The sequence below is a fragment of the Gouania willdenowi genome, chromosome 8 (genome assembly GCF_900634775.1).
Source record: "Gouania willdenowi chromosome 8, fGouWil2.1, whole genome shotgun sequence".
Lineage (NCBI taxonomy): Eukaryota > Metazoa > Chordata > Actinopteri > Blenniiformes > Gobiesocidae > Gouania > Gouania willdenowi.
Genome location: NC_041051.1, coordinates 11,500,074 through 11,526,975, shown reverse-complemented (window position 1 = coordinate 11,526,975; position 26,902 = coordinate 11,500,074). Strand labels below are relative to the sequence as shown.

Here is a 26,902-nt window from a genome sequence, read left to right as displayed (position 1 = left end):
GGGTTATGCATTTGATTTTAATGTCTTTGGGATCTGTTATTTTCATTTTCTTTTCAGTTTAGGTTTGTTTCATTTCAGTTCATAACATAATCTAATCGCTAGAGCGGACATGGGCTCGTCTGTGAACGTTCGCATTTACAGACCTTGGAGTCGCTGTTAGCTTACCAATAAACGAGAAGAGATTCGTCACCTTTATAATAAGTGTTGACTAGGCCACTGGGAGTGAGGCCCAAGGCCAAGACAGGCTGACTTGATAATAATGTATCATGTTTTTCTGCAGTCAGTGCCTTCTCCTCGCCCTTCTCTCTCTGTTTAAGGTGTCATGAAGCTGATGATGGCAGTTCCTGATCTGTGGTTCACGGCTCAACTAGTCTGGTTCTATCTCTCTATCCTGTTCTGTTGGTCCTTCTGTCCACTAACCCCAACCATTGACGCAGATGGCTGCCACCTCTGAACCTGGTTCTGCTGGAGATTTCTTCCTGTTAAAAGGGAGTTGTTTCTTCCCACTGTCGTTAAATGCTTGCTCGTGTGGCTCTTGTTGGGTTTTTTCTTTCTTATGAATTTTATATTTTGATAAGCACATTGAGATGACTTTGTTGTAAATTGCGCTATACAAATAAAGTTGAATTGAAATGAATGTTTTAGATCAGGTTTGCTTTATGTTACTAATCTGTTATGTTCTGTTTGCCCTGTCTCTGTCGAAAGATTCCTGCTGTCTCATCAGTATGTGTGTGCTGTGAGTTCCCTCGTTTGGCTGGTCAGTTTTGATCCGTATTTTTCTTTTTCATCTCAGTCTTCGATCTTTGTTTTGTACTATGTTGTTTTTTGGTATTTAAAGGGACTTTCATTTGCATTCAAAAATTACCTGAAAACACACTACCATACGAATCATCACTAATCTAGTTTAAATATTGGGAATGGGAGTTTCTGTCTCTAGGGTTTTCTCTTTTAACTTGTGAAATGTTTCCATATTTACCTACTGAATTTGACTTGATAAGGTCATTGTTATCTACCTGCAGTTGAACAGCTCTTGTGCAGCCACTGCAACCTAAAATAAACTGGTGTGTGTGTGTGTGTGTGTGTGTGTGTGTGTGTGTGTGTGTGTGTGTGTGTGTGTGTGTGAGAAGAGGTTGCTGATAATGCTAACATTTGCACTCTCCCTTGCTCCAGTGCACTAATGCTCATCAGTACAGTAGGGACTGGCTGTGAAAAGGCCACACAGTGAAGCAAAGCACTTGACTCCCTCGAGCTCTCATTGATCGCACGACTCTCAATATGCAATGTTGACTGAACCAGTAAGAAGACCTGCTTCTACTTTGGTGTGCTCCAACCAGTCTCTTAGGTATTAAACCCTACTTAAAAGCTTTCATCTGATTAAAAAGACTCTTTTGCATGTTTTTTTTTTTACATATGTAAAGCTTAATATTAAGGACACATTAGGTGCTGATGGGTTGGTAACTAAGGGAGGGAAAGAGTACAATATTAAGATGGTAAAAGCATAGGGGGTGTGTGTGTGTGTTGGGGGGATCATATGCACAGTAGCAGATCATGCCCCTCCCCCTCGCTAAGTGCAGAGATGCAAGGGATGTGTATACATGTGGATCTGTGCAGAACAGGATGGGGGTGGGGAAACGAAAGTGAGACTGTGTTTTAGCGTGGGATTTAGTTTGATCATAAACAATAAAGGAAACAGATCGGCCAGTCATGCCGAAGATGCAACTCCAAGCTGGCCAGGCGTCTGTCCCACAGTCTCTAATTTCCCTCAGCAGCACATTGACAGCTGGGTAAGTTTTTCCCACATTGCAAGAAGGAGGCATTTGCTGGGTGGTAACAGTCAGTATGAAAACCTCCAGTATTGTTTGAGATTTTCATACAAAGTACACAAAGATTAAAGATCTGTCAGTGTTAAATCCCTTGGGGATTTATATCTGAGTAAGAAACCTCCTCTTTACCAGACTGAAGGGGAAGCTTGGCTCATGACTGGGAGGGAGATTGTCAACCTGATCTAATACAGTGGGACACACTGGGCGGGGCTTCTCCAGGAGCCCTCCAGGACAGAAAAATGTGCTTCTCTTCACGTGTGCCGAGTTTATGAGTTCAGACAGCCGAATGCACAATGCACTCCTCTGCCACCGCAACACCAAAGCTCCTCACACACAATCTCACACATGCACACGCTTAAGTGCACAGAAACATACATAAAGATGTATTTTGCTCTTATGCACACATTGCTAAGCTCTTACCAGCCAGCAGCAAGAGCCACTTCTATGATTTTAACCCTGTTTCAAGCACTGAGGAAAGCATTTCATTGGGGGGGGGGCTTGTAAAAATGTAAAAATGTAAAAAAAAAAAACAAAAAAAAACAACCCGAAACTTTGCACTTTAGAAAAATAGAACAAATTTCCAGAGAAGATCAAATGTCTTTGGCACTTATGTCAACACAACATACAAAAGGAGAGTATAAAGAAGCTTATTCACAAAGCTGATGAAAAATCACCCACATATAAGCCTGGCCAATCCTGGATGAATTTGAGCCTGAACAGGACCGTATTCCACCATCTCTCCATCCACAGTGATCACACCCTGTGGAGAGATGGGCTCCAGCCGCAAAGCTCTCACCTTCTCATACACCAGGTAAGGGCAGCCACACGCTAGGTGGGCCCCCTTTTCCATGGCGAGGAAGAGACGGAGGAGAGCGGGCCGAGAGATTCCTGCAGTCACATAGAAGAGATGAATTACACCGTCGTCTGCCTGTGCACCGGGAACAGTCCACAGGTCCTCAGCCAGGTGGGACTGATAGATAGCCAGAACCAAGACAAAGTCCTCATCCTTAACCACCGTCCATGTCTCTGGAACTGGCTGATCCAGGCCAGGAAGCAGAGAGTCTACAGGGCCTCGGATCTTTTGGTCACTTTGGCTTTCGGGTCTTTTTGTGGTCAGAGCATTGTTGCAAGAGTTGGTGATAGTGTTACAATTGGAGTTTAAGCTTTGGCAAGTAACGTGCATGGTCTGGTTTGGAGATGAGTTAGACATAAGTCTGCAAGGAAGAGAGGAGCAGAGGGAGGGGTGCTGAGGTGGAGATGGAGGGTGGTTTGATTTGACGCTTCCTTTGGGAAGTTTAGAAGCTTCTGTAACAGGAAGATATGCCAACCTGCCCTGATACACTCTGAGAGTGGCCAGGCGCACAAGCGTGCCCATCAGGAAGCGGATAGCACCGACGTGGCGATACTTCTCACTCTCAATATCAACATCTGCCACGAAGCCCCAGGCCAGAGAGAGGAAGGAGAAAAGACGCTGCCTCGATGTCAAGTGAATCGACACAAGGTCCAGAGATCCAACCAGACCTTTGCACAGCAGGAAGCCACAGCTCAGTAGCAGCTCCTCATTCCAAGCTGGAGGGGCCCTGAAAAAACAAGACAGACTTTTAAAACTCAGTGTTACAGAATGTTGAAGAATTAGAGCAAAAACTACCGGTACATGGTTGTGTATCTATTTTGAGTTGTTCTAAACTAATTATTAAGTGATAATCATTCCGTTCAGTAGGTTTAATTTACCATAGAAATACTTTGAATTTCAATAGAATTTGAATTTTAAAGTATTTCATATTTACGACACAAATGTCATGAATTTAATTTAGAGTGGCAATATATAAATGAATAAAAACATTTTATTATGTTTATTACGTATTTTATACCATTAGATACATATTATATATTATTGCTGTCCTAGGTAAAATTGGTGCTCTTCTTTCTTATACTTACTAACAATATGCTTTGTTTTATTTCATCATTTAGGCAGTTCCATAATTGAACCCCTATTGTTATACTCATTCTTTTCAGTGTTGTTCTAGCGTATAAGTTTTCGTCTTAAATTATATTCCCCTTTTCTCTCTAGAAATCTTTTCTGCAACCCTTATGGAAGTGCATCTTTACTTGCTTTATAAATACTTTGGACAGTTTTGAGTTGGATGAGATCTGGGAGTTTTAAATCAGGTGTTTTGAACAATAATCCATTTGTGTGTTCTCTGTATCCTGTGTTGTGTTTCAGTCTGATAGCTCTTTTTTGCATTATGAATAACGGTTGGATGTTCGTCATGGATGTATTTCCCCATACTTCTAGACACTAAATCAAATATGGTAAAACAAGTGTACAATAAAGAGTGTGCACTGCTTTTTGAATACGAATGTGCCTCGTTTTGCCCAGGACAGCAATACTTCACGCCAACTTCCCTTTGATGTATTTAATGTGTGACTTCCAGCAGATCCCGTGGTCCAAGATCACACCCGAAAATTTGACTTTGTTCACTCGTTTTATGTTAACATTGACTATAATTATTTTTACATCTATATTTTTTCTCTGATTTCCAAATAACGTAAAAAATATTTTTATTTAGGTTTAATGATAATTTATTAAGAAGAAACCTTTTTTTTTTTTTAAATATTTACACATCTCCATAGTGATTATCCTCCAAGTCCACATTAGTACATAGCATATTGGTATCATCTGCAAATAACACATATTAAAGTTTTTCAGTTACTTTACAAATATCATTGATATAGATTCTGAACATTTTTGGCCCCAAAACTGATCCCTGTGGTACCCCACATTTAATATTCAAACAACATGATTTGTTTTGGGATATCTGTACAAACTGTTTTCTGTTGCATACATAACTTTTTATCCAGTCCAAAACAATATCCCTAAAACCCATTCTTTTCTATTTTTCTTACAAGTATACTGTGGTCAACTGTATCAAATGTCCGTCTCCAGCTTTGTGATTCGGGACGACTTTTGCAATTTTCATCAGTTAACACAAGTTAAATAGATATACTAATGGTGCACTGATTCTATCGATCACATACTTTAAAGTTTGCATATCTATATCATCAAATTTATCTTTCTCCTACTGGTTTCAGATCCATTGTGTTGGGGTTTGAGTTGACGTAATCTGTTGCATCTCTTTTCGTCCCTTCAACCTTTATTTCTTCTGCAAGTCTCTCTTGTTAAATCTGCAATTAAAATGCAGTGCAGCTGCTGTAGCCTATATGCCAAATAGATACACTGCACCTCCTTAGAAAGCCATTTAGCACCAATCGCTGTAGGTCAATGATGTAAAAATAGACCAAAAACCTGATCATCAGTTTGTGCTAATGAACTCTACGCAGCTTTGAAACTGAGTTGAACTTTCAGTGAAGAGTTTTTTAGCTGCACGCCGAGACTCAAATGCCTTTTGGGGAGGAATGGTTAATAGTGTTTTGGATGAGTAGTGCATATTAAGGAATGCGCTTTTTATGTTGTGCCAACAAGGAACCAGCAGATAGAGATGATACTTTAGATGTGTGTTGGGTAATGTGTTAGAAAGTTGCAATATGGGATCAAATCATTTATTATGCCTGTGTTTCTAAACCCGTTACATCATTCCTTTGGGAGTTTAGCTTCCCGAAATGACCTTTCACTGTATGAGTAAACCAGATCCACTCTCGTGTCTCTCCAGAGAACTGATAAGCCTCGTCAGCCTTTGGCATAATTACATAGAAATAAGATAATTTGTCTTATTTGGGCTGAGGAAGTTTCTTATTACCTTTGCATTTAAAAAAAACCCATTAATGGACAAACTCACTGTGAGTAGTGGTGGACGGAGGCAGACAGGGCATTACCGGAGCCACCTGGTAGAATACCCAGAGGGGTCTGCATGGCCTCCTGCCAGTCCTCCCGCTCCATCAAACCATTTATCACCTAAGTGTCCAAGATCACACATAAAAAACGGAATCTGATCACATCCCCCAAAAAGAAAAGAGATAAAAAGCCAGGTTAATGATTTCAGACTGTGATAATATTGTTTAGATATCTACAACTATTCTGTTTACTACTGCACAGCCAAAGAACCTGGTGGCACCAAGGTGGAGGAATGAAATGTTTATGAAAGAGTACTACTTATTCTATTGCTCCATAGTCTGAAGTTAATTTGTCTACCAATGCTTGCCCATTCTGACTCTTTACAGCAGGGATGGGGACTCTATCACAGCAGGGGCCACAAAAATATGATTATATCTGTTACGAGGGCCACATTATCAACATTCATTTCAGCATTTAGATTAATGACCAATCTTAGCTATAGTAAAGGGGGGAAAGGATTTTGTCTTTTTTGTTTTTGTTGTTTTGTTCGTTTTTCGTCATTTTGTGTGTTATTGGAGTCATTATGTGTGTTTGTGGTATTTGATGTGTTGTAATTATGTGTATTTCTGTCATTTTTGTTGTCGATTTGGGCCTTTTTCAGGTCACCTTCTGTATTTGTACAATTTTGTTGACAGTTTGTGTGTCTTTGGAGCTATTCTCTAATGTGCTTTTTGTGTTTTTGGAGCCATTTTGTTTGCTTAAGTGGTTGTTGTGTCTGTCTTTGTTGTCATTTTCTGTTTAATGAGTTTTTTTGTGTATTTTTCTATTTTTTTGTGTGTGTTTTTGTGTAATTTGTGCATCTTGCTGTCGATTTGTGTGTTTTGTGAGTTATTTTGTGTATTATGTCGGGTTGTAAGGTCCTTCCAAGTTCTTGAAATACAATTTTTGGGGATTTGTTTCGGGGGCCGCACAAAATTAGGCCGGGGGGGCCACATGTCTGCTTCACAGTTTGAGCCACATTAAAACTATTCTTCACTTATCCGTGGCTGCCTATGATTGTGTTGCCTGTTCTCCGCATTTACCTTCTTTGCTTTACTTTTAGTAGATGTGATCTCTGCACTATGGGAGAGTTGCAGTCATCACATTTCAGAGATCTCATGAAAACACTTCAAAGCGCTTAGATTTTTCTGCTTGTATCACATTTACTGTACTTTGAGATGAAAATATCCACTTACTGTCAAAGCTCCAACAAATGAACTGATGCCATATAAAGATAAACAAAGGGTTGATCACTTTATCTGCCAGTGTTATAAACTTATCTTTTTTTTTTGTACAAATGATCAACAAAACCTGGTGACTCCTGTTGACAGAAAATGCTTGTCATGAATTTACTATACTGTAGCATATGTATGGCACTTTTTCATAGCCAACATATTTTAAACATTTAGCTCATTTTTCTTTCAGCATATAAAACAGCATGCTTTACATCATTGTTTCAAATGTGTACACATGAAAATAAATATAAATGTTGAATATAAATGTTAAATATCAACCTAATTGTTCAATTTACATCTAAAAATAAATGTTAAATCTAAATCTAAATGTTAAATCTAAATGAAAATGATGAATCTAAATATAAATGTTAAATCGGTCACCAAGTGTAAAGTTAAATGTTTAGAAATTATGCAAAGTGGGCAGGTCAGCACCTGTTGATCACGAGGTCCCGCCCACACCACCGACTGTGGCTCAGTGAGTGAGAAGAGGGGAAGAAGCAGACATGGTAGATCGCTCCAATCTGACGAACTTGAATAAGCGTTAATGACCAGTGTACAGGCTGCATATCAGCCAAGGGAATGTGTTGACAACTGCCCTTAGACAGTTTAACAGATTTGCTGATAGTACCGGAATGCTGTATGTCAACTTAATTTTACCAGTGATGAAAACAACAAAGATGCAGAAGACCTTGGAGGGTGGGGGGTGTGGGCAGGACCAGGTGATCGACAGGCGCTGACTAGCCCACTTTGTAACATTTAGCATTACACCTGCCGACCAATTTAACATCTATATTTATATTTAACATTTAGATTTAGATTAACATTTAGATTTACGGCTAACATTTAGATTTACGGTTAACATTTAGATTTAAATGTAATATTTTGATTTTAAACATTTCGATTTAACTTCTACATTTAGATTTAACATTTACATTTATTTTTTAAGTTTACAAATTTTTAACAATGATAAAGAACAGTGGTTCCCAACCTTTTTTGGGTCGTGACCCCATTTTGATGTCACAAACTTTTGCCAACCCCAGAAACACTTTTTTCTTCTTCTAAAATAACTTTTTTATTATGTTATTTATACTGCATTACAAACACAGAGTAGCCAGGACTAGAACACAAAATGAGCGCAGATATTTTTACAGTGAATTTTATGTGAACTAGATTTTTAGTTGTGAAAGTATAGAATACAGTTGTTTAAGATTGTGTGTAAAGTGTTTTAATGTGATAAATAATTAAAATCAAAAATGTACTTTAAATCAGTATTTTTTATTATTATCAATTTAGACCTTTTAGGTGAGTCCATTTGAATTCCAGGGGTTGTGATCCCACATGGGGTCACAACCCCTAGGTTGAAAAACACATGCTGTTTTACATGAATTGGTCTCAAATGAAAGTAAAATGAGCAAAATGTTCAAAATATGAAAGAGTGACCGAGTTTTTACATTCGTCACCCCATACATATGCACTTTTAACTAAGCTTTTAACAGCAGTGCCATATAGAAACACAATATAAACATATGCAATAATGCATTTTTCATTATAAAGTAGAGTTACCTCAAACAGAAGTCCATCTCCAGACATAATAACCAGAGCATCCCACTTTGACAGGTCTGCCTTCCTCACCAACTCGCGTGCATGGTTCTGGTGCTCTGAAACAACGAGAGAGAAGCCAGAGAAAAGAATAAAAATATCAGTGCAAAAGGACAAGGACAGTGAAGGTGATGAGATCCCTTCGTCACCAGCCTCGGATTATTGGAGATTAGGAAGAACAGAGATTCAATTTCCTCTTATCAGGAAAGACAACATTAACCCATTCACTGGCTACTCAACAGCTCCAAGGCATCTTAGCCAAGCTGCAAACATCTGTGACACACACATATCTGCATCTGTGGATTCACTGTCGAGGACGTGCGTGTGTGTGTGTGTGTGTGTGGGGGGGGGGGGGGGGTCAGGAGTGAACTGGCCATCTGGCATACCAGAAATTGTCCCGGTGGGGCCTTTGAACTAAAGAGGGCCAATTCGGTCTGCTGTGTTTTTTTTTTTTTTTTTTTGGAAGAGTGACTGAAGGCAGACATGGTAACAGGAGGCCAAAAATGGTCCAGAAGTGGCAAAAACATGGCAAGAAAAAAAGTGAAAAGTGACCAAAAACAGTCAAATAAAGAGGAACCAACTGGTATGTAATGGAAAAGAGTAGCTTTAATTGAGGCAAACAATAGTAAAAAAAAAAAAAGGGCAAAATGTGGCAAACAATCATGAAAAAGGGCAAAATGTGGAACAAAAAGAGGCAAAATGTGGTGAACAAAGGAAAAAAGTGGTATTTATTTGGCAAAAGTTGGTCTATTTGGATGATAAGTGGCCAAAAAAAATTTGAGAAAGGACAAAAATTGGATAAAAGTGTCAAATGAACTTCCAAAAATGAACAAAAAACAGAGAGATACTAAAAACCGGAACCATCCGGAAACATTTCAGAGACATAGGATGGAGTGCTGGGTTGCGAGTGTGTGTGCGTGTCTGTTGCTGTGACGACAGTGTGTGTGTGTGTTGCTGCTGAGCTGTCACTGCATAGAGTTGCTACGTTCCTCGGACAAAGGTCTTCTCTGCCTTTTTTTTGCTGATTCCGCCATGATATACTGTAAGTTTGAGAAAAGTGAATTTGTAGACAACCGTGTGCAGCCACTGGGCTGGTCATAATCTAGCATTAGTTTGTATTGGGCTGCCGTAAAGCAGTACGTGTTGCCACCGCGTCGGAGGCAGGAAAGTTGCAAGTGCTGTTTTCTGGTCAGAGACAGCAGGGGGGGACCCCCAAATCACCCCATAAGCACTTGTATTACCCTCACAGGGACAATGAGAATGATTTATTAAGGTGAAAAAGTTACTTAGTTCTGCTTTAATAACAGCTTCTACGTGGTGTGGCTGATAATATAGTGGACTGGTCTGGACAGAAAAGGCCATGGCTGAAGTTTAGTCCCAGTCCACCCTTGTGTGTGGTTAATGTGCTGGTGGATGAGAGTTTGTTTAGCCTAGTTTTATTGTCCTCGTCCTTGAGAGGGTCCGGGTCTGTGGGGGGGGGGGGTCTCTGTGGACTCACCCTACCTGCATTACATTGTGACAGGCCAGCCAGCAGAAAGTCCCCAGTGCACTAGTGTGTGTGGAAAAGGCTAACAGGCCACTTCAAGGAGAGGAAGAGGATGGTAGAAGGACTAATGCACTGTGAGAAACGTCCCACACAGGAGAATCAAAATCATCATCGTCATTTACCTTTGAGTTTATTTAACCTTCACAAACTTCAGCACCCTCCAAAGCTCCTTTCACTGATGTTGCTCTATATACTGTTGATCTAGCTTTACGTGATGATGGAGGAGACTGAAGGACTTGACGCAGTGTCTTGTTGACGGAGGAAGTACAAAACCAGCTGACTCCGCATTCTAAACCTGCTGGCCATGTTATGTCTCAGCTGGTTATGAACAGCATGTGAACCTGAAGATAGGACAGCTCAAGGTCTTCACAAAAGTCACCACGAGAGAGTCAAAACTTGAGCTGAGAGTTAGCATTCGCATAGCAACATTTTCCATAACAACATTATGATTAGTTCCATTATTATTTCACAACACCTGGAAAATGCAATGTACAGAGACCCATATACTGTATATATATATATATATATATATTTTTTTTTTATTCTATTTATTTTTTTAGGTTAAAAAAAAAAAAAAAAAAAAACGTTAATCAAATTAAATTCAATTGTATATCATGATTCATTAGATTAAATGAATATATATATTTTTTTTTTAAACAGACATTGGAAAAATGTTTGTTGTTTGTGAAATATTAATGAGAGAGCCAAAACTCCAGCTGAGAGTTAGCATTCTCACAGCCACTATTTCCACAAACTTCAGTATTATTTCATAACACCAGGAAAATTTGGAAATTACAATTATATAGATATTTAGAATTTTTTTTTTAGGTGTAAAAAATAAATAAATAAAATCAAATATATATAATTAAATAAAATACATAATTAAGTTTCTTTACTTTTCTTTTAAAATTGTGTAGAAATCTCTCAAGAAATAGATTTATTAGATCTAATTAAATAAAATACATTTTTAACAGACGTTATTTGTGATTTATTAATGAGAGAGCCAAAACTCCAGCTGAGAAACCCAGATATTGATTTATTACATTAAATGACATTGCGTTTTAACAGACATTGGAACAATGTTTGTCGTTTGTGAAATATTATTGTTTAATGTATTAACACTTTTCCATTTTTTATGCATTTTAGACACATTATAATCACATTAACAATGTTATATTAAAATCAAAATATAATAAATAATAAAATATAGTGAAATATTAAGCAGCGCTTACTTCCTCATGTCACTTCCTATTTCCTTCTCCTGAGGTCATCTTAGGTAACCCTCACACTGGGCACATTAGAGGCTTCATACAGTATGTAAAAGGTACACGCTGACACCAGAAGGGCCTTCATCAAGTGCTACTTGTCCTTCCTCAGGCAAAACCACAGTGATAGAGTCATGGAGGAGCCCCGTCCTGCCTCATTAGGCTCAGTCACACCTGCCAGGCTGCTGATCAGACAAACTGAAGGCTCTCATTGAACCATATCAACAGGCCATGTCATTATTAGTCGTTTTAATTATCATCCATTTGCTGAAGTGGCTTTTAAGTGCTGGGAGTCTGCACAGAAATGATGCACACATATTTTTTTTACTGAATTAACAACACTCAAAAACCCAAGTTGTTTCTTTTTCTAAAGCCATTGTGATCATCACTGTTTATTTTATTTGGAGCTGTACCACATCTCATAATGGTAATGGGGATTTTGACAGGATAAAACAAGCTATTTCAGAGTTGTATAGAAAATAAGAGTTGCAATAAAATTTCAGGTTTATTTCCAATGTTTTCCAACCTGCTCCTTTATAGGTCATGTAGAGTTTAAAGCAGGGTTTTAAACCTTGGGGTTGTGACCCAATATGGGGTCGCCTGGAAATAAAATGGGGTCGCCTGAAATGTTCAGTAATAATACAATACTGATTAAAATTATATTTTTTTTTTATTTTTGAATGTCAATTTGTGTTGCATTTATTTATTTATTTATTTAATTATTTGTATTTATCAATTTTGCGCAATTTAAAAAACAATATATAATATCACAGAAATAATGATTATTCTTTTACAAATTAAAACACCACACACAATCTCAAACAATTCAATCTTATATATACTGTATATAGCTCCAATTACAACAATTGTCATATTGTAGTGCTTATCATTGTTTTTTTTTTTATATATAAACAAATATATAATACTATATAAATCTAGTTGAAATAAAATGCTGAATAAAAATATCTAAGCTGGCGCATCTTGTTACTTTGTGCACTAATTCTTACTACTCTGTATTTGTAACACAGCATAACAATTTTGATCAAAAAACTAATTTTAGAGGGAAAAAAGTCAGAAATATGTGACATAAAAATGGTGTCACGACCCGAAAAAGGATGGAAACCACTGGTTTAAAGACTCTGATGACAATAAATCACTTGAAAGTTGAGGCACAAAGAAGCATCGACATCTTACAGAAAATATGGAGCAACTGTAGCAACTGAAATGTTAAATGAATGTGCCAGTAGACGCGTATAGGAGTATTAGCTGTGAACACGTGGGTCTGAGAGTTTGGAATCACAAAAACAATGCACAATTCTCGTGGAGGTTTTAAGTTGGCTCAGCCTGGAGTGATGCCAACTTGTGTGTGTGCGCGCATGCAATTGGCAGGATGATCTTGTTCGACATGATCATCCCACGACGGGGGTCAGAGGTTTAATCTCTTGGTTTGAGGATGACCTTGAAGGAAAGTAGCGGATAAATTCAGGAGTACATTTGTGATGTACTGACCTGTGATGACCAGCGTGTATGGAACAGAGGCCTCTGTGAGCATGGCTTGGATGTGGCCAGAGAAGAGCTGAAGAGCCTGTCCTCGCCCGCTGTGGGGGTTCACCAGTATCATGGTACGGCAAGGTCTGCGCACTGTCGCATACGCAACGCCTGAGGCACAAAAGAGAGCGGCAAGTGAGAAAGGCGAGGACAGAGATGAGGCTTGGAGAATAGAGACGCATCTCTCGAGGTCTCTGTGGCTGCGGAAGAAGAAGAAAAAAAAAAACGCATGAAACAGTGAAGTCATCGGCTGTGAAAGCATTCAAACTGAAAACACTTCATTTTAATGTGACATGCTGCTTTCTTCAAAGATGGAAGGCATGTTGATAATGCTCACTTAAGATATTTTTACCAATACTTAAAGAGGAACTAAACCCCAAAACTAATTTTTGCTGAATACAAATGTATTTGAGGATGAAGTTGATTGATCCTGGTCCAACTCTGAACATTTTAGTCAAAGTATTTCATTTTGGCATATTTTGTTGTAAAATGAGAGTGACTGTCCTCTATGGCAGAGATGGGCAACTCTATCACAGTAGGGGACACAAAAATGTGATTGTATCTGATTCGAGGGCCACTTTATCAACATTTACATCAGGATTTAAAATAATGATTGATCTGAGCATTAAGGGCCCATGTTAAGCTACATGGACTTTTCTGTGCTTTAAACATGATAAAGGTGCTATTAGGGCTTCATACACGTCCAAAGTGTTTTTTCATTGATTCCCTCAATCGTTAGTCAGAGGGTGATTTTCTCCTTTCTTACTGCAGGGTGAGCACAAACACCTCACACCAATTTGATGACGCATTCCCACTTTGATGACAATTTTGACACGCCTCCAGGAAGCTCTCTGCCGTGATTGACATGTAAACAGACACACCCACAAAGGCGAGCATTTCAGCTTCCTTCGTGCAGTGCTATGTATGTATTTTCAACAGTCTATGTATGTACCAGCTAATGCCCCGCCCCCCCACGCTCTGTCTCGTGTTTATAAAGCAGCATGAGCTCGGCTACGGAGTGGGTGGGAGGAGGGCGGGTCGTCCTCCCGCCCTACGTCACCGTGCAGAGAGGAGGAAGTCAGTGTCCCGTCTATAGATACGCCCACTCATGAATATGCATAAGTAGGCCACAAATCAGCCTGTTTGTGAAGAGTTGGTCAGAAAGTGACTTTTCAGAGGCTAAAACTCTGGAAAACAGGAGAGTTTGGGAAAATAAACCTCAAATACTATGTTTTTGGGGTTCTTAGAAAAAATGGAGATGGTGAAAAATAGCATGATATGGGACCTTTATTACAGGGGGATAAAAGGGTTTTATCCTTTGTTTTTGTCTGGGGTTTTCTTGTCTTGTCAGTTTTTAGTCATTGTGTGTGGTTTTGGAGTAATTATGTGTATTTTTGTGCTCTTGTTGTAAATTTGTGTCATTTTCTGCATTTTAGTTGTCAATTTGTGCGTTTTTATGCTCATTTTCTGTATTTCTGTTGTTTTCTGTATTTTCCTGTGTGTGTGTGTTTGTGGAGCTAATATCTCCCTGACGCAGTGTCTGTTTGACCTGAAACTTTGTCAACGGTTTCCACATACCCTAAATGTGTGCATCCGTTATTTTGGAGTATATTTGGTGTTGCAAAATGTTCATTTTAATACACACATCTCAAAACATGCCCTCACCACACATAAGGTGCTCATATTAAAAATATACTAAATGAATAAAATTAAACAAAATACTAAACAATATTTACACAAAATGACAACAGAAATGCACAATATATATATATATATATATATATATATTGTGCTATATATATATATATATATATATATGAAAGGCTCCAAAATCACACAAAATGACAAAAAAAAATTACAGAAAAATACACCAAACAACAAAAATATGAAAATGACTCAAAATACACAAAATGACTCCAGAATCACACTACAATGGCAACAAAAAACAATAATTAAAAAAAATACACAAAAAGATACAGAAATACGCAATGACTCCAAAAAACGTACATTACAGAAAAATATACCAGACAAAAAATATGTAAAAATGAGGAAAAAACAGACACATTTATCATGCACATGTCCCAAAGAATTAAACCAGGGATAACGAACACATTATTTTACTTTGCACCCGCACATGAACCTCTTTATAACACTACAGAGTACAGAGTATATACACCTCTTTGTACATCCAACCTTCAAACACATACTCATTTAGCCATAATTGACAACTCTACTTAAGCTCCCACGTGAATGCATACTTACTACGCTATTGCAGTAACACCCATTATCAAGACATTTTATCAATTGCCCTCCTAGTGGCAGGTCAGGAGAAAGCAGAGGTTTAGTTGCTCTTTAACAGCCATTTCTTCTGTCATTTTGCTTATGAGGAAATTCTCCTGTTGCTATTACTCTTGAGGGATTGCTCATAAAGAAATGCCTTAAATGTATACGTAAGCAAAGTGACTAACACAGATACACACAAAATGTCACACCCTCAACTGTTGTGGCAGTTTGGATGAATGAAACGGGGTCAAGCTTTAGGGTTGCTGGTCAGATGCAGACACAGGTTCAAAGCGTTTTGGGGAACAGACCGTTCTGGGGTTCGGAGGTTTACCAGCATTCAGCGTGTGTTCCTCAGTGGATCTGCTGCTGTTCAATGTATGTTGCTGATAGCGGTAGTCAAAACCTGGGTGATTCAATTACAACTCAAAATCAATTACATTGACCAGCATTTTTTACAATTGCGTTCTCAATTACTAAAGTTCAATTGCAATTAATCACAATTACCCGAGATGATCATGATCCTCAAGAGAACTGACAGCTAAACTTGATATCAAACATATTTGAACAGCTGTTAACTACATATGTGTAAGTCATAGAATTCTAACATGGTTCCCCGGTTTTGCATTTAATGAAATTATAACTAACAGCTTTTATAGAATATTTTTGCCAATTACAATTATGATTACAAAGTCAATTATCTGAACTCAGTTACAATTCCATTAGGATTACAACAGCAACATATTTTTCCAAGGTCATAACATAGCGGAGGTTCCTCAGGCAGAGGCCTTGGTGAATGCCATCAGTGTACGATGGTATCAGCCTGCTTAGGGCAGTCTGACCAGAAGAGAGTTCTGTAATTACATCTCACACACTATCCAGACTCAGCAGAGACAGGCCAAACTTTTATAGGCAATATACAACAGTGCAAAAAGCAGAAATACACTCAACGCGGTTAACCTTATTGTGTTTTATCAGAGTACAAAGTAAGGAGATTTCGAGTAAGATGAGCTGAATAGCATGCCCATTATAAATTCACATACACGTGAAAAAGTTCAAACACAACTGTGATGACAAACAGTAGATGAATCATAGCTTCTAGCCTACCTGGGAATTTCATACATGAATGGAATCCCTGACGGAAAGAAGTCTGCCTGACGTTAGTAGGAACTATTAAAAACTTTCCACACATTAAATTTATCTATAACAATTTGGATTCATGCACAATATATATGCTCTGTATATCAATGTTCTTATTTCAACCAACAAGTGATATATCTGTTATTGGCAGATACGTCATATATTGGCATTTTTTAAAAACCCAATTATCTGTATCAGCCCTAGAAATCCCTAGGAGTCTAATATCAGTGTCAGTATGTACACTGAACAAAAATATAAACGCACCACTTTTGTTTTTGCTCCCATTTTTCATGAGCTGCCCTCAAAGATCTAAAACATTTTCTATAAACACTAAAGGCCTGTATCTCACAAATGTTGTTCAGAAATGTGTCTAAATTTGTGTTAGTCACTTCTCCTGTGCAGAGATGATCCATCCCACCTCACAGGTGTGGCATATCAAGATGCTGATTAGACAGCATGATTATTGCACAGGTGTGCCTTAGGCTGGCCACAATAAAAGGCCACTCGAAAAATGTTCATCACACAGCCACAGATGTCACAAGTTCTGAGGGAGTGTGTAACTGTCATGCGGACTGCAGGAATGTCCACCAGAGCTGTTGTCCATGAATTGAATGTTCATTTTTCTACCATAAGCCGTCTCCAAAGGCGTTTCAGATCATTTGACAGTACATCCAACCGGCCTCACAACCGTAGACCACGTGTAACGACATCAGCCCAGGACCTCCACATCCAGCACGGTCACCTCCATGATCGTCTGAGACCAGCCACCTGGACAGCTGCTGCTTTGCGTAACCAAAGAATTTCTGTGCAAACTGTCAGAAACCGTCTCAGGGAAGCTCATCTGCATACTCGTCGTCCTCATAGGGGTCTCCACCTGACAGCAGTTCGTTGTCGTAACCGTGTTGAGTGGACAAATGCTCACATTCGATGGTGTCTGGTACGTTGGAGAGGTGTTCTTTTCACAGATGAATTCCAGTTTTCACTGTTTAGAACAGATGGTAGACAGTGTGTGTGGCGTCGTGTGGGTGAGCAGTTTGCTGATGGATGGAGTGGTCCATTGTGGAGGTGGGGTTATGGTATGGGCAGATGATGAACACATGTGCATTTTAATTGATGGCATTTTGAATGCACAGAGATACCGTGACGAGATCCTAAGGCCCACTGTTGTGCCATCACCTCATGTTGCAGCATGATAATGCACAGCTCCATGTTGCAATCATCTCTACACAATTACTGGAAGCTGAAAACATCCCAGTTCTTGAACGGCCAGCATACTTACCGGACATGTCACCCATTGAGCATGTGTGGGATGCTCTGGATCGTCAGCGTGTTGCAGTTCCTGCCAATATCCAGCAACTTTGCAAAGCCATTGAAGGGGAGTGGACCAACATTTCACAGGCCAAACTTGATCAACCCTATGCCATTGTGGCCACCCTGAAAGACACCTGTGCAATAATCATGCAGTCTAATCAGCATCTTGATATACCACACCTGTGAGGTGGGATGGATTATCTCTGCAAAGGAAAAGTGCTCACTAACACAGATTTAGACACATTTGTGAACAGTATTTGTGAGATATAGGACTTTAGAATTTATAGAAAATGTGTTAGATTTTTGAGTGCATTTACATTTTTGTTCAGTGTATTTGTATGCAAGGTCTGCAGAAACGCTCTTGAAGTGAAGTGTGATACCTGCAGGCTCATTCTCCCTATCACACTTGCAGCTGCAGAGTGTATTTGGTAGTTATGAGTGGGCAAACGCACACAAATTCAGTGAGGCAACAGGCAGACTGAATGTGACAAAGTGTCAGTGCTAACAAGTACCGAACGGAGAGGATAGTCACCGCTTCAGTGCCTCAACACTGTCACTATGCAGAAGAATTGTAAATAAAGAAAGAATAAAGATTAGGCCTTTTTGAACAATGGAAGGAACCCTCATGAGTAGAAACAAATATGTGTGATGTTATTGCTTCTGGGGCAGCTCTAGCTCTATATTGAGACTTGCGAAACCCAATGTGCAAACAAACTGCATTCCGAAGCAGTAAGGAGTGTTTGCTGGTGAGGAGAAGGGGGAGGAGCAAATACCACTGTCTACTGAGGCGACAGCAGACAGAGGTTAGGGCACGAACCGTGGCAGTGACAACCCATCACGGCCATACGTCACCAAGCATGAGACGAAACCTCCGCGGGGAACAAGTCCCTCACAGGGAGGTGAAAGGTCATTCTGTGGTGCATTTAGGGTTTGGACGGCTTTACTGAGGAGGACAGGACAGGTTGGACCCAGCCCCTCCCCAACAGCCTCAGGAGACCCAACACCGACAGACACGCCTGACCCTAAGGCTGGTGAGAAACAGTCTCTGAAGCATCACTTTTCCCCTTTTCTTTGCACTTAAATTCAGTTGTTACACCAGTCGTGCATGGATGAATAATTTTTTGAGAACACATCGCTGTCAATTTTCTAGAACAGTGATTCCCAACCTATTTGTCTCGTGTGCCCCTGAGATATTTTGACATGTAATATTGAGTACTGCTTAGTTTTATTGTGTTCTTTTGTCAGGAAGCTCATCTGGACTCATTTTAACACTTTTCTGGGGCTACTGCTAGTGCAATAGTATGAGTTTAAAAAAAAAAAAACCTCTACCAAGGAGGTGCGGTTATATTTATTTATCTGTGAGCAGATTATGTCAAAAGTACAGATTTTGACAACATTTTAAGGAAACATTGACCTTACGCTATGGAAGATTCCATTACATTTTGGAGGGGACCAGAATTCAATTCAATTCAACTTTTTTTAAAAAGCACAAATTACAACAATAGTCATCTCAAAGCGCTATCAAAATATAAAATAAATTTAAAAAAAAAAATCAATATACTGATTCTAAATCAGTTTCAAAAATTGATAAATCCCCATCTCTCGTCATTGGTAAATTTTCCGAAATCCATCTCGGTTCATAATTGACTGATCTTCATGAAATTTAGCTCAGTTATGTTGGGTTGGTTCTTCAGTTATTCCACCGGGTTTCATCTAGATCGGATCCGGATTATGAATCGCAATTTTTCGGGTTGACCATATGTTAGGACTACTGTATCCTTATTAATGGGCATAGAACTTTTTTTTTACAAGCCTTTAAAGTGTAAATTATCATGTTGTGACAGTCAACAACACTGATCCAGATAACTACAAATATCTGGCAAAGAAGAGATTTTGCACTTGGTGGAGGTTCTTGGTTTTGATTTTGAGATTTTGAACTTTACCATTTGATGTATTGTTAAGGAGTTGTGAATATAAAAATGAATAAATAAAATATTGTATTTGGAAATGTGTCCTATTATGAATGAAATTAATTGATAAATCTTTCCACATACGTACTGTGTTGTACGTACGCACTGTAGTGTGTTCAAGGATCCCTGGTTGGTAAACACTGTTCTACAGTACAGACACAACTCTGTGAGTTAAATATGTCTTGGAAAAATCCATATTCAGCTGTCAGCAACTTTATGAGCAAAGAGCAAACAGTCCAGAGGTAATAAAATAGAGACAGCACAGCGAAGAAAAGTCAATTGGAGAAACCATCACACACTCTCATCTCGATGGATCTGAACTCCGCATCCTCTGAGCATCGAGACTGGAACCTAGCTAGACTTTGCATTTCATTACAGTCCGTTGAAGATTTTGAGATACCTGCAGAAAATCTTAAGGCCACATGGTCTAACAGCTTTCGAATTCGAAATTGTTGAAAAAGCCTCATGGCTAAAACCTCCTCTCAATCCTAATCTAACGCAGGCATTGCACTTTTAATCCAACCTTTCCATCTGCAATCCAATGAGATGATACGCAATTACCAAAGGAGATAAACAGTATGAAGGATTAGTGAATCACACTGACTTTCATACACCCTCTGTCTATGACTAGGCATTACAGCTCTAGTTCAGCAGCATCTATTAGCACAGCATTACTCATTTAACGCACATAATATATTCCATTAACAAGTGTCTTATCGATGAGTCTGAACCTGAGATGTAAAATCAAGTGTGTGAATTAATTATGTGATGGCATCACTGCTGGCTTCAAAAGAAGAATCTGGAATATGAAAGTCCTCAGATGTATGAATGACTTCATTAATGTGTGATTAAACTGCTCCCATGCTGGAGTCCTTTGATGAGCCCAGCTGGAGGACAGCAACAGGGGGCTGCCCAGTTACCTCTACGGTTACCATCTGTTAGCCTGGCATAGACGTACCAGCCTCCCACACTGTACACAGAGGCGTGTTCATCAACACTGCAGTGTAAGCCACACCTACAGGACTGCTTCCAGGAGCCCAACCTCAGTCCTCACCCTGTCCTCAACCTAGCCTCTATCTTTGGCTGAACTAATGAGTCACTGCCAGTCAAACATATGCTGCTACGTTGAAAAGCTAAATATCCGTGAAGGAAAAACTGCAGGAGTGTCAAAGTTATTTTCAGTCCAGGGTTTGCATATATGAATCTACTCTCAAATGGGCAAGGTTAGAAAAATGATACCAATAGCGTTCCTAAACTGAATAATAATGTGTTTTGTAACCTTGAATGTCTTCCCTCACTCATACTTATACTTATACTTTGCAAATTATTTGCCGTGCATCGGATTCGTCCAATGGGCTTTGAGGTTGACCAATATGAGTACAAAGCAGACCTTGTGAAGAAAGTCCTTATGAGGGCTGAGGGAAAGGAAGTAAACAACTGAAACTCTAAACTGAAACTCTAGAGATTCATATATATTTTAAGTTACGGAAGGGGAAGATTTTGGCTCGTATTCGTTTGTTTTTTTAAATTAACCAGTGCGTCAGACCATTAGTAGATCTGAGAAGTGAGTGAGGTTAAAGCTTACATACATGTAAAGTTGAATTCTCCTTTTAAATAAATCTTTCACCTAAATTAATTGAGTACAGAGAGTCATTAAAATAAAGGCAGTGGCTAGCCGCACGGTTGCCGTATCAATATACCGTCATTCTATCCGTACGCAGCGCCCCTATTTGCCCAGTTTAGGTCACGTGACTAAGACTAAACCTTACTCTAACCTTACAATAACGTTACCCTAACCCTAAAAATTGTAGTGATAAAGGGTTATAACCTAACCCTAACCCTAAACCTAATCCTATCCCTAACCGTAAAACACTACGTACGTGTACTTCGGTAACTGGACAAATAGCACCGGGGGTTGTTTGTACGCCAACCGTACAAATAGACACTTTCTTAAAATGATTGGGTGTTATTTGATTTCAGTTGTGTTCTTCACTATCAAGCCAATCTTCAACCTTCAGAAACATGCCACCTACTGGCAAAACCTAAGCATAGCAGAGTTGAACCCAATTGACTTAGGCTGTGTTTGAAATCGCATATACGTACTACACACTCAATGATTATATACCGTCTACTATTTACTATTAGGATGATTAGGATGATGAGCGTTTCCACTGAAGTATTACTTTCAACTTTCCCAAGATGCATTTCATACCTTCAATGACAAACACTTGAAGCATACTGAGGCTAAATATATCTGTTGATTCTTCACCTTTGAAAGTCCTGAAGACATTTTAAGTGAGAAAGTGACCAAGTAGAATATCAACATGTGGTCATTTCATCCATTAAACTCACGGAAACACATTTCATGCCGACATTTTGCAGATTTTCAGAGACTCTCCACTGTGCTACTGGATAACTTCAAAATAAGAGCCCTCTTTACAAAAGCGTTAAAAACTAATGGAAGACAAGAAGAGATGCTTTTATTTTGAAAAGGGGATGTTTGATTTTTAGCTTGAAGACGGTCACAAGAGGATTTAACATTCTGCTCCCAATGCATCATGGGGCAGATAAGTATGTCTAGTGTGCCCACTGTGCATACTTAAGAAATGTCTCGATATAGTATACATCTGGGTATTTCTTGCCTACTCAATCTTTGCATACTATCTAATGTGAACGCACTACATACTCATTTTGACGTCAGACTTGGTATGAGTAGTACGCTAGTATGACATTTCCAACACAGCGACGGTCTCGCCCTGGCAGTCGCCCTGTTCGACGCCGCCTCGGGTACCCTGCACTTTATTTTTTAATTCTGTTTGGCAGAATTTTGTTACGTTGTTGTGGTGATTGCTTACAAGACCGCATGTCAAAGTATGTATTAAGTTTACAACTGTACTTGAAGTAGATAAATAAACTGTCTTTAATATTAATTAGTTATTCAATTTCATTCATCTTGACATGAGCCTAGCCTATAAGAAAGATCAATATATGTATACTACATCTAATATTGTTCATTAGAACACATGACACTGATTTATTGATTATGTTTGTTGAAAAATAAATGAGAAGAGGACCTTGAAAAAATAATCGCAAATTAAATCGCAATCTCAATATTGAGGGAAAAAAATTAAAATTTGATTGTTTTCTAGAATCGTTCAGCCCTATGTATGTTCCTGCTTGGCGTCATCATTTCACTCACAAAGTTGACTTCAGGGCAGCAAACAAGTAGGAGGGTTTTGTAGAGTTTATTCCAATAGATTACACTTCAATCCAACTAGCCATCCATCCCCATGTGGGAGAAAATGTTCGAAGCTGATTTCACAGTAGATTCTGTAATCATTTTGTCTCAAACCAAGCAACAGTGATACTTTTTATGTTAATGACTTTGTCATTGTACACCAAGCTGGAGCACTGAAAAGTGAATAAGATGGGGAGACAAAGGGATTCGGGGACTGTCTGCGTGGTGAACAGAGCGAGGCATGATGGGAGCTAATTAGTGGAGGCTGCTGCAAAGATGGACCCCAAAACGCCTTGTTTTGATACACGTGCTTTTTCAACCATTAACAGTAATCTCCCCAGGGGGAAATTTACCAGCAAGAAACAATATACTGCAACTTCAGTTGAGTTGACAGAGGATTCGTTTTTTTAAACCCTAACCACGTATGTGTGATCGTTTTTTCATGTGCGTGCAAAGTGAGCTCCAGATACACAAACAGCAGCTGAATGGCATGAATGTGTATGAATGAGGCAGCAGATATGTGCTGCTGGCAGGTGGCTCACCTTTCATACAAGTAGAGCAGGTTGTACTGAGCAGATGGGGAGGAATGGGTTTCCTGACCGTCTAACCAGTTTTAAACATGACACACTGAATAATGGTCTTTGTAAGGTGACCCACTGACCTTTGTTCAGCTAAGGACGTTAAAAACTCAACTTGACATTTTGCTATTTCATTAAAACTGTTATCTGGACTGCAAAGGCCTTTGACTTTTGAGAAAAAATCTCCTTGTTTTGTCAGTTGTCTGCTTTTTTGTGGTGCTCTTTTGTTATACATGTAACAGAAAATGATCACTGACACAGGCAACTTGTGGCCAGGGGACCAAACGCAACCCTATTTATTTAATATATTGCTCCCAAAACACACAATGTTACAGAACAAAAATAAAATACACAAAATGACACAAGATGACAATGACAAGACAAAAAAAATATCAGAAAAATAACAAAACTTTAACGAAAACACAAAAACAGATTTATCACACACAAAATGACAGCAAAAAAAAGACAATATGACTCCAAAAATACACAAAACGACAACAATAACACAGAAAATGAAAGATTAATATACAAAATGTCAACACAAATTAACAAAACTGCACCAAAAACACACAAGATGACTATGACAAGACAAAAAAATATCAGAAAAATAACAAAATTTTAACGAAAACACACAAACAAATTTATCACACACAAAATGACAGCAAAAAAAAAACAATATGACTCCAAAAATACACAAAACAACATCAAAAACACAGAAAATGAAAGATTATTATACAAATTGTCAATGCAAATTAACAAAATTGCACCAAAAACACACAAGATGACTATGACAAGACAAAAAACCAAAAAAAACCAAAATCAGAAAAATTACAAAACATCAACAAAAAAACAAAAACAAATTTATCACACACAAAATGACTACAACAATAAATACGACTCCACAGATACATAAAGCAACAACAAATGAAAAAATATACAAAATGACACCAAAAACACACAGAGTGCATAAAAAATATACAAAAATTACGATAAAAACAAACACGACAACAAGAATATACAAAAACTTTTCTTCTTTCCTGTATCAATAATCAGTTAATATTCTAAATGCTGACATGAATGTTGATAATGTGGACCTCTGATTTTGAGGCCCTGTTGAGATAAAAGTTGCTCACCTCTGATTTACAACATCACTAATTGACCATCTTATAAGTGTTGCTTCATTGATGGTAAAGTAAGCATTGATCTGTTCAAATACTTCCAAAGCTTGACTATGATCCACTATTGCAATGGATGGCCTATAGACTGAGGTATTGTCTAATGGTGGGACAATATATTGTGCAACAAGATATTGCGATACTAAAACATTACAATGGCAGATACATACTATACACTGGGGAAGGAAGTCCATGAATGTTGTCATGCTGATATTATTGGAAAAGAACTTGTCTGAAATCAGCGCTGCATGTCTAGAATGTTCTAGTTTGATGTTTTTAAAATTATGCAAAGTTCATGTACATATAGGGAATATTGTTTTGAAGAATGCCACGATGATGACATGTATTGGTCTAAATAGACTGGCATGAATTGTCACCCTAGGTTCTTGCGTTCTATTTGCAGAGTGGCACTTTTCGCACTTTTAATAGAAAAAAAATTGTCTTATTTGTTTTCTTCTTTATTTTCTTGTTATTTTTTATATTTGTGTTGAGTTTAAAATGTCATACCCAGAGTAAGTATGTAAGTGCAGTATGTAAAGCAGTGGTTCCCAACCTATTTTGGGATCGTGACCCCATTTTGATATCAAGAATTTCTGGCGACCCTAAAGACATTATTTTTCTTGAATTTGTTTTTGATCAACTTTGTTATATTGTATAACAAATACAGAGTTGTCAGCATTAGTGACAAGTTGTGCCAGCTCAAATATTTTATTTTAAGCATTTTATAATAATAATAATAATAATAATAATAATAATAATAATAATAATAATAATAATAATAATAACTGGATTTTTATTTGAAAAAGTTAAGGCATAGAATACAGTTGTTTGAGATTGTGTTTTGTTTTATATTGTATAATATTGATAATTTAAACTTCTAAATTTACCGGCATGAATTGTCACAGTCTGTTTTTGTGTTCCATTTGCATTTTTTATATTCCTATTGAGTTTAAAAGGTCATACCCAGAGTAAATATGTAAATATTACATATTAAGTATGCTAAAGCCTGAAAAAAGGCATTGCTATTTATTTAACTGCAATTTTTTTGGGTGGGGTCTATTTTCCCCTTGCCAAAAAATATTGTGTTGTATCGTAAACCCAGTATCTTCTTTTGTATGGTGAACTTCATATATCCACCCACCCCTAATAATCTTTCTCATTCAAAACAATTATTGTGAAACAATACTGTGATGGACTAATTCTTAGGGATGTCCTGCTGATACAACTTTTTCACTTCCATAACGATGCCGATATTGCAGCCTTGAGTAATAACCGATATCGATCTGATGTGATATCAGCATTAATCATACATACTTTTATTACTTATTTTGTAGTGCGGAATGTTAGAAAAGGCTTGATTATAAAAAATAAAAAAAAAACAGGCCCATTCATTACAAACCAATGGATTACATATATTTAACCTTTTAGAATAAAAAAACTATATGATTGAATAAAATAAAATAAAAAAAATAAAATAGAAGATATAAAATTTTTTTAAAAATTCCCAAAAAAACAATATATATTATACCGGAGATTTTAGATGCGGTCTGATAAAATCCGATATTCACTTTCTGGCTGATATCGGGCCGATATCCGATATCAATATCGGAACGGGACACCCCTATTAATTATAAGAGTTTTAAGTTCAGCTATAAACTAATGAGTTTCCACCTTGCACTGATTGTTATCATTCTAAGGATCAAGACATGTATAAATGATAGAGGTTCTCTGCTATCAGTGATGATGATGATGATGATGATGATGATGATAATAAAGTTGAGCTCACCCTCTCTCCTCGGTGCCTGCAGCTGAGAACCTTCTCTGATGGCTTGAGCCCACCTCTCCGCCTCCCGGAGGTTAGTGAGCGGGTCCTGAACCAGCGCCACCCGAAAGCACTGCTCCACCCTCAGTCGGGTCAGCCCGGCGCTCATCCACCGCCTCTTGAACGGGTAGAAATAGGCTGTGAAGTAGGCTCCCACGTCCGCGCGCTCCGAGCCTCGGTGCGCGCGGCATCCGATGCAGTCGCTCAAGTTGAACACGGTCCTCGTCCGACCGGGTACCGAACAGATCCTCTGGATGGTCAGAGAGCTCTGCGTTAGGCTCACCGAGCAGCGGACACTGTCGTTGAGCGGGTCGCTGAACTCTCCGTACAGATAGCCGCTCCTCTGACAGGACGGGTCCCGGTCCTGGTCCTGGTCCTGGTCCGAGGCTCCGGGCTCCATCCCGGGGAGCGGAGAGCTGCTGGTTCCAGTAGGCCGGTGGGAGGATGGTGGTGAGGAGCAGACCGAGCACTGCCGAGCTGAGGTGGGACACTTTGAGGGAGAGGATGAGGATGAGGAAGAGCTTCATCAGTCCGGAGTCT

The 26,902-nt window shown here is 38.6% G+C and overlaps 1 protein-coding gene across 1 annotated transcript; it reads right to left on the bottom strand.

Annotated features, from left to right (window-relative positions):
- Nucleotides 1-408: 408 nt before the first annotated feature.
- LOC114468336 (sphingosine kinase 1-like) lies at nt 409-26,839 on the bottom strand. The gene is made up of 5 exons (XM_028455174.1): nt 26,327-26,839; nt 12,810-12,959; nt 8,454-8,548; nt 5,621-5,736; nt 409-3,403 (listed from the first exon to the last, which is right to left on the bottom strand). Exons 1-5 carry the CDS (start codon nt 26,760-26,762, stop codon nt 2,494-2,496), a joined length of 1,707 nt encoding a protein of 568 aa, XP_028310975.1. The 5' UTR covers nt 26,763-26,839; the 3' UTR covers nt 409-2,493.
- Between the last annotated feature and the right edge of the window lie 63 nt (nt 26,840-26,902).